Below are 17,391 nucleotides of genomic sequence, written 5' to 3'. Positions count from 1 at the left end.
AATCCGACTCATACTCTCTGTTTACATTGTCTTTTTATTAACAAGGAGGATGAATTGTATGCTGGTACCTGGATTCAAAACTGTTGTGCTACTTAATTGAGCGGGACTTTAATTTTACTACTGCATCAAAACTTATTTTAAATCGAGATTTGGTGTATCTCTCTATTCTATTCGCTAGCTCTCTTTCAGCCCAAAGAGCCCCCCCCCCAAAAAAAGGAGGCTCTTTGGGAAAAATTGAAATGATGTAGGCATCAGATGAGAAAGATATTTGCGCACCGCGTCTTTTTGTTTACATCTTGTTATTATAATGGCTCAGCACACAAGAGTAGTGTGAGACTTTTTTTTTTTTTTAAAATCTTTGTTATGATAAATAAAAAGTTGAGTGACATATTCTTATGCATACACAGTGCGGTGTTGCCTGTCGTTTTTGGAATTTATTTTTTTGTCTTTTTAGTTGTTTAAAATCAGACAGTGTCAGACGTCTAGTTTTTCACATAAAAATCGCGTAATCTGTACTGGTGTATCTATAAATTATGTCACAAGCGTTGGCGTGTAAAAAAAAGAACCTGACGTATAAAATCGTGTAAATGGGTAAACTTATAATTACAGATTGAAGATTTTGGTTAGCAAAAGGTGTTTAGATTTTGTTATGAACTGTTTGAACCTCATATAACAAGTTGAATTTTTGAGAAAATCATCTCTCTTTACATAATTAAGGTGTATGCCAAGGTCATTATTGCACCTTTGCTGCAACTACTACATAGATGACACATCGCATATGATAAATGGCATCATACAGAGAATCAATAGTCAAAAAAAAAAAAAAAAAAAAAAAAAAAAAAAAAAAAGGGCACATTCTATCCTAATTCTGTTTGTGGGGCTTATCTCATTATTTCCAAATCATGAGAGAAGAAGGTTGTATTTTAAAAGGATACACTTGGCTTTCTTCAATAAACATAAAATGTTCCTATGAAACAAGTAATTACTAACTTTGCATTCCGTGATTCGACTTTTTTAACCTTTTTGTTGTAAAAGATTTGCAGGCATACTGGATATTAGTAGGAGATCTTGGACATGTTTAAATGATAAGTCCAACTCAATTGCATCGTCAAACCAATTTTTTTTTTTTTAACCGGGACTACTATAGAATTCTGTTTGAAATCACGAGCAAATGGTACAAGTGAACGATTTAAATTTAATTTTTTTCTTAAGGTTTTCAATGCATCGTTGATTTGATGCGCAGTTTGATCTTAGTCGTCTCTATCAACAAGCTGTGGTAATAATCCTTGCTCAGGTTAGATGTAAGCTCATTGTACTCTATAAATACAAAAACATAATAATTGGTAGTGATAATAAACGACAATGTCTACATCTTCGATGTATCATCTTTTTGTAAAACTATCGGTATCTCTTTTACATCAGGGCAACGTGCTTTTAATGATCTGTTTAGGTTGATAAATGTAATATAAATACTAATCCGAACTTATAGAAGCCACTAAATGCAGATGACGCCATTTAGGTATTTCAGAACCAAACAAAAAATCCACCAGCCGCACTGTGTAATTGTACGCACCCCCCCCCCCCAGTCTTCCTTATGAAAGCTATTTCCACAAGTTTTACTGATATAAACATGTTCATCCCGTAGTATACAGTTGGGCACAGATAGGACAAAGATCTCTCCTGCTCAGATGACGCTGGTCATTATTTCTGAACGAGAAGGCTTTTGCATATCTATGAGTCAATCAAGATGATTGTAGAACAGAGAAAAAATCAGCTGGTATGAAATGCGTAGCACTTTCTTGTTGAAATATATGACGGGGTCCCCTCATTTTTTATTTTTTTTGAAAAAAGATAAAAGCCGCCGAGCCGAGAAATAAGGTAAAAAAGACAAACGGAAGAATCCGAACTTTGTTTTTGTTGTACAGCTATTTTGTATCTCCCGATCAAAATAAGAATTGTGGTACAGTGTCAATAAAAGTCATCTGAACAGAAATATATATAAAAAATAAATGTTTGTTATAATCATTTTGCCTGGCAAACAGAGGAGATATATTTACTTTCCTGGACAATCATCAATAACATTTCTGTTCTTGGAATTAAAATAAGTGTGAGTTAGAATGTACGTACTATAATAAGTGTTTGTATAAACTAGTACATCCAAGACTAATGTCTACCTTTTTTTTTTTTTTGTAATGATTGAATTATGACGCACACGTTGATTTTATATTTAATAGAATTCTTTCTGTTTATCTAAACCCTTACAATACATACTCAAGATCGTTAGAATATAGTTTTTTTTTTTTATTATTATTGTAAATACTAATTACGGTTACTTTCAAGACTAAACCTGTGTTAAGATGCTCCTCTTTTTGTCTTACAAAAAAAAAAACTCGTATGGTCCCTTAATCATCCTGTCATTCCACCCCCAAAAAAAAACAACAAAAATGACACAGAATTCCCCTGTCCAATTTGTAATACTTACTTGAAAGAAAGCAAAAAAACGTGGTTATTGCAAATGACATTGATGTAACTGTTCCCCCTTTCTTTAGTATACTACATGACAACAGATTTGCGGATAGTATATCCGAATGAAGTTTCTGCAGACTCGTCTAGAAAAAAAAAAAAAAAAGATAGTCATTTATACATGAGTAATAGGAGCAGATTCCATCTCCAGTTTTCTCTCACACGCATGTATACATGTGAAGTTTTTGTGTGGGTGTAATAGTCTTATTAAAGTACACTATGATGTGTCTTCTTATTTAAAATGTCATCTGATTCCTCCAAGAGAACAATATTAAGTTTTTTTTTTTTTTTTTTTTTTTTTGGGTGGTGTACTCAAATTAATTATTTTTCAGTAGTTGATCTATAAAAGATGATTGGAACCTCGGCTAACACACAACAAATTTTTTTATCAGAACACGGCTAAAATTTAAGATGAACAGTGATTATATATTTTTTTGATGATTTTATTCAAAATGCAAGTCATAAATTAGAACGAGAGAGGGAAATAAGTTAATGTGTGTGTTGAAGAGAGAGGGGAAGATAGAATAGAGTATATACAGCAAGAAGAGAAGGAAAAGATGGAGAGGGGGGGCATAATAGAAAGAGAGGAAAGATAAAGAGTATATTTAGCGTCTAGGTATGACATGATTTGGTTCCATATAATTCATCATATAATTTGAATCGTAATCATTCATCATGACGGGTCTTTGATGGTCAAATTTTTGGAAAAGAATAGGTTGTGGATGTTGAAATAAATCAGTATTATTAGTGGTTGTTGTTGGGTTCATAAATTGCCCGTTTGTGTTGGTGGTAGGCCAGTTAGTAAATTCTGACTTCGGGACAGTAGGCACCGATAAACGTGACACGGGACGACGTTCCTGTTGTAATTGTGGTTGTTGTAATTGTGGTTGTTGTAATTGTGGTTGTTGTAATTGTGGTTGTTGTGGCTGTGTCTGTTGCTGTTGCTGTATGGACTGTTGCTGTTGCTGTATGGACTGTTGCTGTGGTTGCGGTTGCTGTGTTTGCGTTTGCTGTTGTTGTTTCATGATCATGTCACTCTGACACAAGGAGGGAGGAGGTGTTGTCTTTTCTTGCAGTGTACTGGATAGAGGTGGTGAATTCACGGCAGGGGATTCAGCAGATTTCTTGTCTAATTCGGACAGTAAGTAACGACTGAATTTCTCCAATTCCTTGATTCTATAATTCATGCGTTCTTCTTTTAGGATAGCGCCCTTGACGAAATCCAGTGTGCGGTCAATGATGGTGCTTTTGGAAGGTCTGCTGTCATTCTGCAGGTTGGGTAAAGTAAAGGCTAATTGTTGAAATTTCACATTCAGACTCTCACGTCGGGCTCTCTCAATGGCATTGTGTTCAGCTCGGCGCTCAGCCTTGGATTGGACTTGCTTCCCTGCCATGTTTGTTGTACAAGAAGCTGATGCGTCTGACCTTTCGTACGGACTTGTTGGGTAATTTAGGGAAACTGTGGAGTGTTAAATTTTTTTTTTATTTTTTTTTTGGATTTTTTTCTTTCTGGTCACTTACATTGGGATGAAAGCGGTGGCATCATGACATCTTGATGAGCAAATGGGGCTTGTGAGAAATTCATGTTGGATGTGGTAGTTGGGCGGTGAGGCACACTGGCAGCAAATTGCATCTGCATATCAGTATGATACAATCCACTCGACTCAAATGGCGAAGTTTGAAAGTTGGAATGATAATTGTTACCGTCTTGAGACATGTTTTTTTTTAGTGAGAAGGAAAGAAGAGAAGAAGAAAAGAGAGAGAGAGAGAGAGATTACATTTTGTACTTTTCTCATCTATTTATATTCCATGTTACTCAAGCCTTATTTTTTTTTTTTTTCTCCCAGTCGCTCTAAATGGCTGTTCCGGATACAGTGAGTAAAAATGTGAGAGAGAAAGAGAGAGAGCCGAGAACATGTAGGAAGTGCCACGTAACGCACGAGCCCTATTTTTATAAAAGTAGAGAATCTCGAACTATTATTTTTTTGAAAGAAAGAGAGACCCCATGATACTGAATCCGTGATTCCCTCTTTTTGAGTCACGTCACTCATAAATAGTTGTGTGCCTCATCTCTCTCTCTCTTTATTTGAATAATCGTCGTCATACGCGGTGATCTACGAGATATATCTATATACACTCTTTTTCATGTGAATAAATTACATTGTCTAGATCCTCCATCATGCAAAATAATCATGTATTTTTATAATTTTATAATCACTTTTTTTAAAAGTTTATTTGATTACGAATATATAATTCAAGGGGTGTATAATTGAACTGCATTTTGTTTAGAATTAAATTTTATGTTCTCGAATTACGGTTATAACTTGGATTTGGTTTTTTAAAATAGAACCCCATGACACTCAAAAAAAAAAAAGGTACCCATGATGATCAGTAACACAAATACTTGGGTTACCTTACCCCCCGAATTTCCCATTACAGGCGACGGACCGTGCCTTTTTTTGAAATGAAATTTATATTATTTTTATGCAAAACAAAAAAAGATTTCATAAGAAAAAAAAAAAAAAAAAAAAAAAAAAGGGCCATATAAAAAGTGTGTGTGTTTGTGTGTGTGTGTGTGTGTGTAAAATAAAAAAAAAAAAAACGCATGCAATAAGAGTATTTAAAGAAAGAGAAAAAAAAGAGGTATAATAAAAATGCAAAAAGACTTATATAAAACGCAAGAGAAAAAAAAATAATAGTAATAAAATAGAAAGTAAATGGGGGGGGGGAAGAGAAGAAAAAAGTTAATAGGTGGGCATATAGTTGTTACTGAATGAATTATTTCTAACTGCAGCAGTAGTGGAACTAGCGGTTGAACTACTATTATTATTTTTGTCTTTGCCTGTATGACGATGGATACGAATGTGTTGGTTCAGGTTATCAGAACGAGAGAATCGTTTTGAGCATGAGTGATAAGGACATTCAAAGGCTAAATTATAAAAAAAGTGTTATTTACCACATTATAGTAACCAATGAATATAACTTACGCTTTTCCAAAGTGTGAATAGAACGGACATGACGTTTTAAATGCTCGGATCTTTTAAATACTTTCCCGCAATCATCTTGCTTACAAGTAAACACTTTTTGACCTGCAATACTGGGACTATTAGATACTCTACGACCACGTGAGCGTGTGGGTTTTAAAGGGGACTTGAGATTGACTTTACTGGTACGACGGCTGCTGGGGGGAGGACTCACAGACAAGGCACTATCACTTGAGGAGGACGAGGAAGAGGAGGCTCTTTCACGATAGATACCATCAGCAGTAACAGCAGCAGTAGTAGTAGTAGTAGTAGTGGAAGGAAGAGAAGTCATCATGACATTGTCTACAAGTGGGTAACCAGAGTGATGGTTATAGGTTAAATAGGTTTGAGGAGAATACATATCCACAGCAGGATTAGCATAAATCATGGGTGATGAATTACAGCGTTGAGGACTATTCGTACCAGAAGAAGAAGTGGCGACATTATGTTGACCAATCCAACCACCATGATGATAAGTCATAGAAGCTTGTTGAGAATAACTAAGATGAGGTAATTCGACTAATGTACTAAGACGACGCTTATTGTTGCTGTTATCAAGTGGATGATGATATTGATAATCTTCATAACTATTGAATGGACTGGGTGTTTGTTGCTCTCCATCAGAATAGCTGGCTTCACTGCTATTATTATTATTATTATTATTGTTGCTTAAGAGACCAGTAAAATAGCTTGGGCGACGACTGTAATCGATACTGTCACTGCGTTGCTGTTGATAATTGGTGTTTAAGCAGCGGTCAAACTCAAGGTCCGAGGGAGACAAATGGGAGGTTAAATCAAAGGTGGGTTGATAGTTGTTGGAATACATTTCTACCAGAGGTGTTAATAAATATTAAAAATAAGAAGTAAAAGTGCTTACCAGAGAGAGAGAGAGAAAGAGAGAAAGATAAAAAAAGATGAATTTGGCTTTGATGATTTAAATCTTTATCGAAAAGTTTAAAATAATTTCAAAAAAGAAAAGGGTTTGTTAAAAGTGAGTGTAAATTAAGAGGGAGAGTGATTGGGACTTTTTTTTTTTTTTTTTTTTTTTTCTTTTAATAAATAAAAAAAAATAAAAATAAAAAAATTAAAGCGTTGAAAATAAAAGACAGTTGGGGGGTTGAAGAGAGAAGGGAAATAAAGAGAGAATAAAAAAGCTGTTTATATATATTTTTACTGAAAAAAAAAAAAATATAAATAAACAGAAACGTTCTTTTTTTTACATGTCAATCGAGATGATCCGGATATTGTTTACTTCAAGCCATGTAATAAAGTTAATGAAAGGGATCAAAAAAAGTCCCCCCCTTGATTGTCTTGCAAGAGAGAAGCAATGCCCCTCTTTTTATAGTCTAGTGTAACACTCACCCATAAACAGATATTCTTTTTTTACTTTCTCCCCTCCTTCTTTTCATCCGAGTAAACAACAGAATGGTAATTTCTTTTACTTAGGACAACAGTAAATTAGAATTCAACCAAAAGAATCTTCTTTGCATTGAATTCTCTCTTATGTTTCACAAAAGATAAAGAGAGAGACAAAGAAATGAATCGTACAAAGAATCTCTTTTTTACAAAAATAATAATAATAATAATAATAATAATAAAAAGGGGTTGCCTTTGAGGGGAGGTCAATGTTAAAATGACAAGTCTTTTTTTTACTGGCCTCGATGTTTTGACCTTTTCTCACTTCTTCATGTGTTTTATATATATTTAGATCGACGTAAAGTTTTTTAGGGCATGATTAAAAAAAAAAAAAAAAAAAAAAAAAATTTGTTGGCTTTTTACTTGTTAAAAACATATTGTCAATTGCTTTAAATGACAATTTCCCTTGTTGCATTCATGCATTTTTCATTATATTCGCCTGTGTCACCATCAAGGTAGTTTAGCCAAACAAGAAGAAAAAAAAAAAAAAAATTCTGTCGTTGACTCTACACTATAAACAGTAATATTTACAATGAAAACTCACAAAAAGAAGGGGGAGGATTTATAAGGGAGTAATTTATTCAATTAGTCAAATCAAAGCGTGCATCTCATGTTAGGGTTTGGTAATAGCCACTACCGCTACCAGTCCCAATACTATTACGGTGACTATTTCTTCTTCTATCCAACAACTCTTCCTCTTCTTCATCATCCACGAGCTCTTGCAGATCTGCATCCACATTGTTTCGGGGTCTCTTAAATAATGCAATGACAAATCCAATCAGAAACACAACCAAGAATACCCATTGTGAATAATAAAAGAAAATCCCAAAAAATGGTGTATTGACAATAATCCTATCAATCATCGTAGATGATACTGTAGGCGTACAAATGTCTAATCACATTCTATTTATAAATATATCGCAACCCCCATTGTTTGTATGTATATATATATATATACATTTGTTTATTTACCTGTCGGTCCAAACACGTCACATCGTACAATCAACTCGTTATGATCCGTACAGTCACGATGTCCATTGACAAGTGTTTGATTACACTACTTAGAATTAATTAAAGTTTCATAATATCAAATATAAATCCCCTTACGTAGACTTGACTTCCGAAATGAGTATAACCTGGTGCTACTGTCGTAGTCATAGTATAGTTCAAGGCTAATAAACTCAAGGTTAATAATAATGCAGTTACAAGTAACCCTTGTGGTGCAGTAGCACCCTTTCGAATTTTAAACAATGTAATCCACAAGAATCGGATTCCAATGTATATGACACCTGACATCGTAGCCAAGAAAAAGTATAAAATCAAACCGACCATAAAAATGTAATCCAGTGGGAAAATTGTAGACACCTTGACAAATATGTAATTAATCGGGTTGAATAAATTAGGGTGGTTGATAACATAGCCACATTGGCTTCCACATAAAGAAGATGCAATCTTGTCTATTCTATCATCATATGTAATCTAATGAGTTTATTTTCTTTCCTTCTGTCGCTTACTTACATTGTTAAAAAGATGGACACCACCAAAACCAAGGTAACGCATAACAAAATCATGCCAAGTAAAAACTAGTTTTTTTTTAGGGAGTCTTGTTTATACATTTTTTATTCCCATCCCACTTACTTCAAAGGGTCGCAGGTACATGATGATCTTGGTAGAAAGGCTTGTTTTATCTACTAGAATAGCTCTAAGTCTTCTAGATAAAACTCTATATATATATATATATACAACAGAAAAAAAAAAGGATCAGCCAATACATCCTACACACACACATACAAACAACCCTTACCTTTCTTCATCCTCCAATGAATCTAGTACATCAGCTTCTGTTTTAGGCATGTTGCGTCCAATATATCTAGACCGAATTACACGCTGTCTCTCTTTATTCGCTGCCACTCGATTCTCTACATCTTCTTGCTCTGCGTCAATGCCTTTGCGTCCTTTAATTAAACTGATCGGTAACAAGGATAATCCAGGCGCCTAGTCATATGAAAAAAAAAAAAAAGAAAAACAATGAGATCACTTACATGATATTACAATAAATCATTACCGTGTAGCCAATGAAAACAAGCATCCCAAGCAAGATGAGGCAAGCAATGACAAAGGTAATTGCCTTTTCACCATCTAATTAATTTTGGTGGATCAGCAGATAAATAGCCAAAAAGATTAATTTTACTTACTACTATCAGTTAAAAGCTTTCTGAACCAATCCAAATCAATCTTTGGCGTTTTTGTTGTAGGTTTAAGAAACAGGCCAAAAATAGACAACAAGACGGATATTACGATGAAAAAGGAGGTATACTTTAAAGCACCAAATATTCTATCCTTGTTGGATTGATCTTCGCCAAATTCTTCATAAAAAAAGTATGCAAAAGGGATCAAAATAAAGCTAAATACGGTGATTAACCCATAACACACTACATAATATAAAAACGTGGGGGTTCTTTTTTAGACAACAAATTAAAAAATAAGAGAGAGAGGCCCTGATATAACCACCAATCACCCCTTCTTTTTTTCTTACCGTAATACACTATGCTCATGGTAAAAGTCATGCGTTGAATGACTTGTTCTGTTGCCCACTCTTTTTTAATTCCCTTGCTCACATCCACCGTACTCGAAACTAAAAAAATATCCACCGGTAATAAACAAAGCGTTGAGAACACAAGTCCCAAGGCCAAGATGGTAACAACCGTTGCGAAAAACTCGGTTTCATACTTGTTTTGAAAGTATCTCGTAAATAGCACACTCAGAAAAAATGACGTCTATTTTTTATTTTATCAGTTATCTCTTCACACACACACACACACCCCTTTATCATCCCTTTTACCCTCCCCCCCCCCAGCCACCTCCCCATACATTACAAGTGCAATTATACCATAGACTGTCCAAGCAATCCCTTCGACCGCTGTCATTGTGGTATATATATTTTTTGGTATAAAAACGGAATAAAAAATTAAAAATATATGGAGGGAACGGAAAGCGACCCTTTTTTTTTTTTTTTTTTTTTACCACCTTTTTGGCTTTTTTGGGTCTCCGCACGCATGTTTTAAGAAACAGCCACATCCTTCCCTTTGACTTATATCTCCATGTTTTTTAAAAAGTAAAGGGAAGCTACCCGCGCCAATAAGTACGTGTAACATGGTATTAAAATTCCTACGTAGTTGTTCAGTGAGGTATCCCAATATATGTGGTACGCTTTTTTTCGGTTTTGATATCTAAATAGTAAACAGTCTGGTCCCTTATTCCGACACTGCAGTGTGACATTACCTTGACGGAACATGGCATCAAAAAGTATACCTGCGCATAAATGCTCATCAATGAACTTATCTGTTCTACTGCTCTGAAATAGTCAAATTCTGATTTATTAAGGTAAAGAGAATCTACCATGAACGCTGAATGAACCCAGTTGTTCCTTTATAAGTAATCTCGTCATAACATGTAAATTGATACACTTTTTTTTTTTACAGCATTATACAAGCACGATATTGTTTACAAGTAATATTTCTTTTTTTTTTTCTTACATACAACCCTATGTACAATCAAACCAATACCATAATAATCAGTTCCGAGTTATGTTTGTATAAAAAGTGAAAATGATGATTCCTATTCAGCCTGGGACATATTTAAGGCAGGTTCTATCTTCCTATAAACAAAACAATGTGTTTTATATGTTGAGTTTCTGAAACATAAATACCATCACCCCCTCTCAATCCTTAAATATGAAATTAATACTAAGGGATCTCAATTCATTAACCTCTTTTCGTAGAAAAGAAAAACGCATAAATTTAAAAAATAAAGTTTGTTTGCATGAAAAAGGACGCATTAATCGCCCGATAAACCAATCAGCGACCTCAAACGTGACTATCACGTGATTTGATTACGTAATATTTCTTTAATTTTATGGGTATATATATTATATAAAAGTTACATTTTCATCAAATACCGATCTTAGCTCAGTTGGTAGAGCGGGAGACTGTAGTGTATATTGTCATCTCTAGGTCACTAGTTCGACTCTGGTAGATCGGAATCATTTTTTATAAATTTTGTGATTTGTAGTGCGCGTAGATGTAACTATGAACATTAGTCATATGCGTCTAAAATATTTAGAAACTCTTTTTAACATTGGCACTCGGGCCTCAACAGCAATGTAATACAGGGTAAGGTCTTCTTTAATAAAAATCGCCCGCTTTTTGCTTTCTGCCAGCTTATTCTTTCTTTAGACTTAGCCATCTTTAGCGTTTAAGTCTTTAGGTGGTGGTTTTTCTATTTAGCAATACGAAAACATTAACAGAATGTATATCACTTATAATGGTGTGTGAGGGAGAACAATTCTTTTCGATATATACTTAAGCAGGTGTTCCTATAGCCAACTTTGACCATTATATCTACGGACATCTGGAACAAGTATTTTCAGTCTTGTCTGAGTATTTTCGTAGGAAGAACTTATTATCAGGTTCATATCACCACCTATTCGAGTTTTCAAAACATGTGGCCCACTTGATTTTTTATTTAAAAAAAAAACAAAGATCACATAAAGCTGGGACCCAGCTTAAATCTCATTGTTTTAAAAGTACGCATACATAATTCATTGGATGGAGTTTTGAACCATCATCCGAAAGGTTCCTTTTTCTCCTTTATAGATTAAAGATAAGTTTGAACATAACACTACATATTAAAATAAAAAAGGAAAGTTCAAGGCCAAAGAAATTTGAAAACAAAAATATGGCCTGTGTCAGAATGCGAACATAGGTTCTTTCTCAAAAAAAATTTCCAACTAAAAGAAAAAAGAAACACAAGTTCCTTTATAGATATATACTTTCTAGTCGGTTCTATAATAGATAAGTATACAATAATTTTTCGCAGACGTCTATGATGCAGATCCTGAGCCTGATTTGCCAATGCATAATTAGCGTAGTTTTTTGGGGCAAAGGTTCTTATACGAGCTTTCTGTCACGAAATACAAACTCTTTACGTTTAGGTAAAATGGCAACGGTTAACAACATTATGTCTACACTTACGAGAGGAAATATCACTTTTACAAGTATATTAAAGCAGTTATACCTGTTCTGAAATTTATGTGGAACATGTCTAAATTAATCGAGCGTTCAAAAATAAACAGACCTGATTGTTCTAGCATACATAAATTTAAGTAAAATTGTCCATCCTGGTAAATATCACTATTAGAAATTTACTACAATTATTTTTAGTTTATGTAGCTATGGGACTATCGGAAAGAACAGTTCCCGATCATTGGAGTGCACGTTAGGAAACTAAACGGCGTTGGATTATTGGAGGGAGAAACACAAATAATAAGCATAAATTATTTAAGAAAAAATAAACTGTTATGTAGGTTGAGCGTATCTCGATTTTTACAAATGCCCCATAAATTATATATCATTTTATGCGCCTTATAAATTCAATATTAAAAGACATGATAGATCAAATACATATTTCAAAATCCACTATAAATTATATAAATCAACTTAAGTTAACCTAAAGTCTAAAAAAATTATTGCAATGTAGCATTAATTCTGAGTAAGGTGCTTATTGTTTTAATTGATGCGACAAAACATATGTGCTGGTTACATATGCCAACTTTTAAAACAGACTAGCAAGTATAATGATCAGAATTTCTACACATATAAAATAAGAATCATGCATGATACTTAATTTAAAAAAAAGACACTTTCTTTTTTCGTTAGGAAGCCTTTGTCCCAGCTGATTTAAAAAGACTTTGACTGCCCAAACACATTTACAAACCCAGATTCAAACCTTTTTTTTTTTTCTGAAAATATCTATTTTCAAAATGAAAACAAAAAAGGTTTTTTTCCCTTCACACCTTCATAAATCAATATGGCTGATAACAATAACAACAGTCCACATAGCAACACTTTTCTTAAGAACCTGTCACAAAAGAAGTACGCGTGGATGGAGGAAGCGAGCTCTATCACCACCCCTCCTTTCCCAGTTAATAAACCTAATAATACAAGCGAGCAAAAGGTGAGCGCTGAAGCTTCTCCGCGTCAACAACAGCAGCAGCAACAGCAGCATTCCTCACCAAAAAAGACCAAAAAGCAAAAGTTGACTCCAGAACCTGAAATTGTTTCTCCTTATATTCCTAAAAAACAAAAACATATCAAATCTCCTCCATCTAATAACATGATTCAAGAAACATTACCCAATGTCCAAAATAATATTAACAACGTGCAAGAGATGAAAGTCGAGACCCCAATTACGGAAAACATTGTCAATAAACCTGTCGAAAATACCGTACCTAGAAAACCACAACCTCATTTCAAATATACAACCTTCCCAGTCAAGGGTTACAATATTCTTCCAACACGTAATATCACTAGTACCTTTGCAAGAAATGACACCACTTATTTTCCCGGTAATAAAGCAGGCGCTGAAGAGATTTCGCCTGATGTAAGTTTTTTTTTTTTTTTTTTTTGACAATTCCCCAAAGATCGCTAGCTTCTGCATACTAAGATTCTTTCAATGTATTTTATTTTATATATTTTTTTAGCCAGAGGAAGAATGGAGAGACACGATTATTATTCACCCAGGATCACGCAATTTAAGATTAGGTTTTGCTTCTGAAGCTTTTCCCAAATGTGTGCCTCATGTCATTGCTAGACGTTTTAAGACCGAATTCCCCAACGATACCACTGAAAGTGACATGGACACAACCACAGAAGAGGAAGAGGAGAAACACCAAGAAGCTTTAAATGAAATAAAGAGCGAACTTAAGTGGAGAATGAAGAATGCAAAACGTAGAGCAGTTCCCAACGCTGAAGGACAGGTTATCGGGTTTAATACAACCGCATTTAAAGAGACTATACTTGATCATAATGATCCTTACAAGGTAGAATGGACAGAGGCAACAAAGGATGGCGTTGATTATTTTGTTGGAGAAAAGGTACCATATTTACAACCCCCTCATCAAAAAAAAAAAAAAAAAAAAAAAAAAAAAGAGATAGATAGACAGGCGAAACCCACTAACGATTTTTCTTTTGTAGGCTATTAATTTACCAGTTCCTAAAGGGAGTCAATATCGTATTCGTTATCCCTGGAAATATGGAACATTCAACTGTCAGGATTATTCCTCATTAAATGCAGTCTTGGGTGATATTGAAGCTATTTGGACAGAGGCAATTATAAGCGAATTAGAAATCGAAAGAGCCGATTTCAAGGTAAAATTTAATGAACAGTATACACGTTTACATGAGTGCTCATCCTTTATTATATCAGAATTACAATGTAGTGATAGTCATTCCAGATACATTTAACCGTACGTATCTCTGTGAATTGGTTACAATGCTTTTACGGTATATGAACTTTCGAGGTATCATCGTTCAACAGGAATCCACATGTGCCACTTATGGAGCAGGCGTATCCAGTGCCGTAGTGGTTGATATTGGTGCGCAAAAGACGAACATTACATGTATCGAAGATGGTGTTTGCCAAGTGGATTCCAGAATCTCAATTTCCATTGGCGGTGACGATATTACTAAAACATTCGCCTCATTTCTCTTGGCAAATAAGTTTCCTTATGAAAATATTGATTTGTCAACAACATTTGATTGGAGATTGGCAGAAGAATTAAAAGAAAAATGGTGTACAATGAATGAAGCAGATATTAGTGTTCAAGTATACGATTTCTTTGCTCGTACGCCATTTAAACCCACATTAAAATACCAATGCAAAGTGTACGACGAAGTGTTTTTAGCACCGCTTTGCTTAGTATATCCTGATATTCTGGACAACAAGAAAAAGGGAACGAAAGGGTCTTGGACTGTGGCTAATGACATGGTAAGTTAGAGGATAATAACATACCTATACTAAATGGGGCTGTTTTAACCGTTTATATACTAGTCAAATGGCAAGCAATACGAATCATATCCTATTGACGTCGCTATTGCCCAATCAATTGTAAATGCAGCAAACGGATCAGAAGAAAAGTTAAAAAGATACTTTACAAGTATTATTCTTGTCGGCGGAGGCGGAAAGATTGCTAATTTCAGTAAGGTTTTAGAGGACCGGTGAGTTTATGTCTAAGCCCTATGTCAAAGAAAAAAAAATTATTGCTAAAACAGCTAACCCTCTTTTATAGTGTACTGTCAACAGTTTTAGCTCAAAGATCATTTATTGATCGCGTGGAAGTGTTACCTGCACCAAGAGAGTTAGATCCCGAAGTATTAGTATGGAAGGGAGCATCTGTTATGAGTAAATTAGATATAGCGAAGGACATGTGGATAGGCGCTGGAGAATGGGAAGAAGTTGGTGCAAGATTATTGCGAGAAAGAGCATTGCTTATGTAATCTTAATAATAAACCTGGATCACTCCTTATTTTTTACACGCAAACCTTAAAAAAAATGAAACATATCTTTTTTTTTCTCTCTCTCCCTCTCTCTCTAGATCTGGTGATGGAAATTAGCTGCATTATAATCTATGACAACACAGCATCGGCAAGCGTTTTATATGCATCAGAAGGTGTCACTGAAATTTTGGGTTATACACCAGAAGAATTAAGAGGATTTCATGGTTACAAATTAACTCATCCTGATGAACGCGCAGCACTTGGTGTAATTCATAATGCAAATGTCATGGAGGAACGAATGTCTTCTGTGACAGCGTATCGCGCCCTTCGTAAAGACGGGTCATACGTCGAGCTTGATGTTGTTGTTCATTACTGTTATGACACATTAGTCACAACGAACTTTATAGTCACTTCAAAACATTCAATTGAACGCAAAATGAGAAGCAACACGGCTGATTATGCTCAAGTAATTGACGGCGATGGCAAAATTCATATTAAGGGTGCCTGGGTTGATCCACAGGAAGGACTAAAAAAAATACTCGAACTTCAACAGCCTTGGGGAAAAAACGAAAAAGTGGATAAGACGCAAGAGCCACGTTTCTGTATGATTCTAAACAGATACACCACACAATCTACAATAGTATTTGCCACAAAAGTTTGTGAAGAGTTGGTAGATCTGAATCAACTAGACTGCATAGGAAGATCATTGTACGACTATGTTGCATCCGAAGATGCTGGAAGCGTAATGAAGCAAATTGAGCTGTCAAAATCAAATAATATGATTTCAAGAATAAGGTTTGATTGGATAACAGGAGGAAACAAGTCGTCTCCAGTAGAAGCAGTTGTCAGTTGCACATATGACGGTCTGGTTATGGTTGTCCGCTTAGCTTCAGGCGTTGTTTCCAGACCTATGGAGTCATAAACACATCATTTTATATATATAAAAAAAGAGCATATTTTGGAATTTATTGTAACGTGATGGAGTCTAGAATTGGTTTCCGAATCAAAACTTGCTGCGTACCCGTAGACTTACCAAATAAATGATGCCAAGCGATCACAAAATATTACGATTCTTGGACCGGATAAATGGGATCATCTGTTTATTGTTAATGTTTATCTGCTTGTGTAACAACAATCTAACCATAAACAAATGTCATTGCCATTTATGTTAATAGTCGATACCACTCCTAAACTACAATGTACGTCAGAATATTCTACTCTGCACACAACAAGTTGGGGTAACGTGATTATCGGAAAATTCGCACAATATTTTCTATAAAAGGGACCCGAAGTATTCATCAAAAAGTTTATTTTATTTTTTTTCGAAAAAAAAAACATTATTTGATCTTTCTTTACATTTTATGGCCCTGAAACCTCCTATAGAATCTATCCAGCATGCGGTGATTGATGTATTCTCTATCAATGATGGTAAGCTTTCGATCGAACAGCAGATCGAAGTATATGGTAAGCTCCTATCAATTTGTGTGTTTTTATCGGATTATTAATCAGAGTTTTCTATCAGTCAATGATCTTTTCAATGTACAAGACAATAAATCCATATCTCTGGAAGAAGTACTCGAAGGTCTTCGCTATGTAATGGATTACAGAATTAAAGATGGTAGCCAACCCCATCTTGACAAAGGTCTCATGAAACGACTTTCTGAAGGTCTGTTTCTGAATATGGGACACACTGAAGGTCATCTCTTAAAAAAGAAAACTACGGCTGCAGCTGATATGGCATTTTTCTTATTTGGTGATTTTCTCGAAGAAGGTAACATGATATATACATATCAACCAAAAATAAGAAGCCTAACATTTATAATCTAGTCGATGAATTTCGTATGATTGTCAGCGAGTTAGACGTTTCTGATTTGCGCCGTCAATTGAAAATTCATTACCGGTGTCAACCAACTTCCTCAACCAAGGAGCAAAAGCGTGGTGCAATCGCAATGATTTTGCTGCTTACTCGCTTCTTTCCCAACCAGTTTGGCGATTGGCATGACCTTATCAAAGAAAGTGAACAAGGTGATATGGAGCGTCTAATGAAGTCTTCCCTGTTCACTGAAGTTAGTAACAGCGAAAAGTCAAAAATG

General features: G+C 34.8%; 6 protein-coding genes and 1 non-coding gene across 7 annotated transcripts; 4 read left to right on the top strand and 3 right to left on the bottom strand.

Annotated features, from left to right (window-relative positions):
* Nucleotides 1-3,635: 3,635 nt before the first annotated feature.
* EV154DRAFT_391329 (uncharacterized protein) lies at nucleotides 3,636-4,240 on the bottom strand (the record flags this gene model as incomplete). The annotated part of the gene is made up of 2 exons (XM_051595113.1): nucleotides 3,636-3,982; nucleotides 4,045-4,240. Coding segments are annotated over 2 exons (543 nt in total), but the record flags the coding sequence as incomplete, so codon positions are not given.
* Nucleotides 4,241-5,046: 806 nt separating this feature from the next.
* EV154DRAFT_449725 (uncharacterized protein) lies at nucleotides 5,047-6,513 on the bottom strand. The gene is made up of 3 exons (XM_051597189.1): nucleotides 6,424-6,513; nucleotides 5,511-6,374; nucleotides 5,047-5,452 (listed from the first exon to the last, which is right to left on the bottom strand). Exons 2-3 carry the CDS (start codon nucleotides 6,370-6,372, stop codon nucleotides 5,268-5,270), a joined length of 1,047 nt encoding a protein of 348 aa, XP_051453611.1. The 5' UTR covers nucleotides 6,373-6,374; nucleotides 6,424-6,513; the 3' UTR covers nucleotides 5,047-5,267.
* Nucleotides 6,514-7,512: 999 nt separating this feature from the next.
* On the bottom strand, nucleotides 7,513-10,010 carry EV154DRAFT_449721 (uncharacterized protein). The gene is made up of 10 exons (XM_051597188.1): nucleotides 9,839-10,010; nucleotides 9,499-9,739; nucleotides 9,158-9,394; nucleotides 9,028-9,101; nucleotides 8,767-8,957; nucleotides 8,601-8,685; nucleotides 8,481-8,545; nucleotides 8,070-8,424; nucleotides 7,935-8,019; nucleotides 7,513-7,854 (listed from the first exon to the last, which is right to left on the bottom strand). Exons 1-10 carry the CDS (start codon nucleotides 9,887-9,889, stop codon nucleotides 7,571-7,573), a joined length of 1,668 nt encoding a protein of 555 aa, XP_051453610.1. The 5' UTR covers nucleotides 9,890-10,010; the 3' UTR covers nucleotides 7,513-7,570.
* Nucleotides 10,011-10,919: 909 nt separating this feature from the next.
* Nucleotides 10,920-11,003, top strand: EV154DRAFT_t103. The gene has a single exon. It is a non-coding gene; the product is annotated as a tRNA-Tyr (tRNA).
* A 2,187-nt stretch (nucleotides 11,004-13,190) lies between these two features.
* EV154DRAFT_427803 (uncharacterized protein) lies at nucleotides 13,191-15,298 on the top strand (the record flags this gene model as incomplete). The annotated part of the gene is made up of 6 exons (XM_051596377.1): nucleotides 13,191-13,403; nucleotides 13,504-13,896; nucleotides 13,997-14,170; nucleotides 14,229-14,789; nucleotides 14,853-15,019; nucleotides 15,091-15,298. 6 exons carry the CDS (start codon nucleotides 13,191-13,193, stop codon nucleotides 15,296-15,298), a joined length of 1,716 nt encoding a protein of 571 aa, XP_051453609.1.
* Nucleotides 15,299-15,404: 106 nt separating this feature from the next.
* Nucleotides 15,405-16,220, top strand: EV154DRAFT_427773 (uncharacterized protein; the record flags this gene model as incomplete). The annotated part of the gene is made up of 1 exon (XM_051596374.1): nucleotides 15,405-16,220. One exon carries the CDS (start codon nucleotides 15,405-15,407, stop codon nucleotides 16,218-16,220), a length of 816 nt encoding a protein of 271 aa, XP_051453608.1.
* A 220-nt stretch (nucleotides 16,221-16,440) lies between these two features.
* On the top strand, nucleotides 16,441-17,391 carry EV154DRAFT_25019 (uncharacterized protein; the record flags this gene model as incomplete). Its single annotated transcript, XM_051594607.1, has 3 exons — nucleotides 16,441-16,762; nucleotides 16,821-17,069; nucleotides 17,126-17,391. Coding segments are annotated over exons 1-3 (618 nt in total), but the record flags the coding sequence as incomplete, so codon positions are not given.

The sequence above is a fragment of the Mucor mucedo genome, assembly GCF_025094135.1.
Source record: "Mucor mucedo strain NRRL 3635 chromosome Unknown EV154scaffold_112, whole genome shotgun sequence".
Classification (NCBI taxonomy): Eukaryota; Fungi; Mucoromycota; class Mucoromycetes; order Mucorales; family Mucoraceae; genus Mucor; species Mucor mucedo.
Note: the sequence above shows the minus strand (reverse complement) of the source record. Positions and strands in the feature narration are given on the sequence as shown.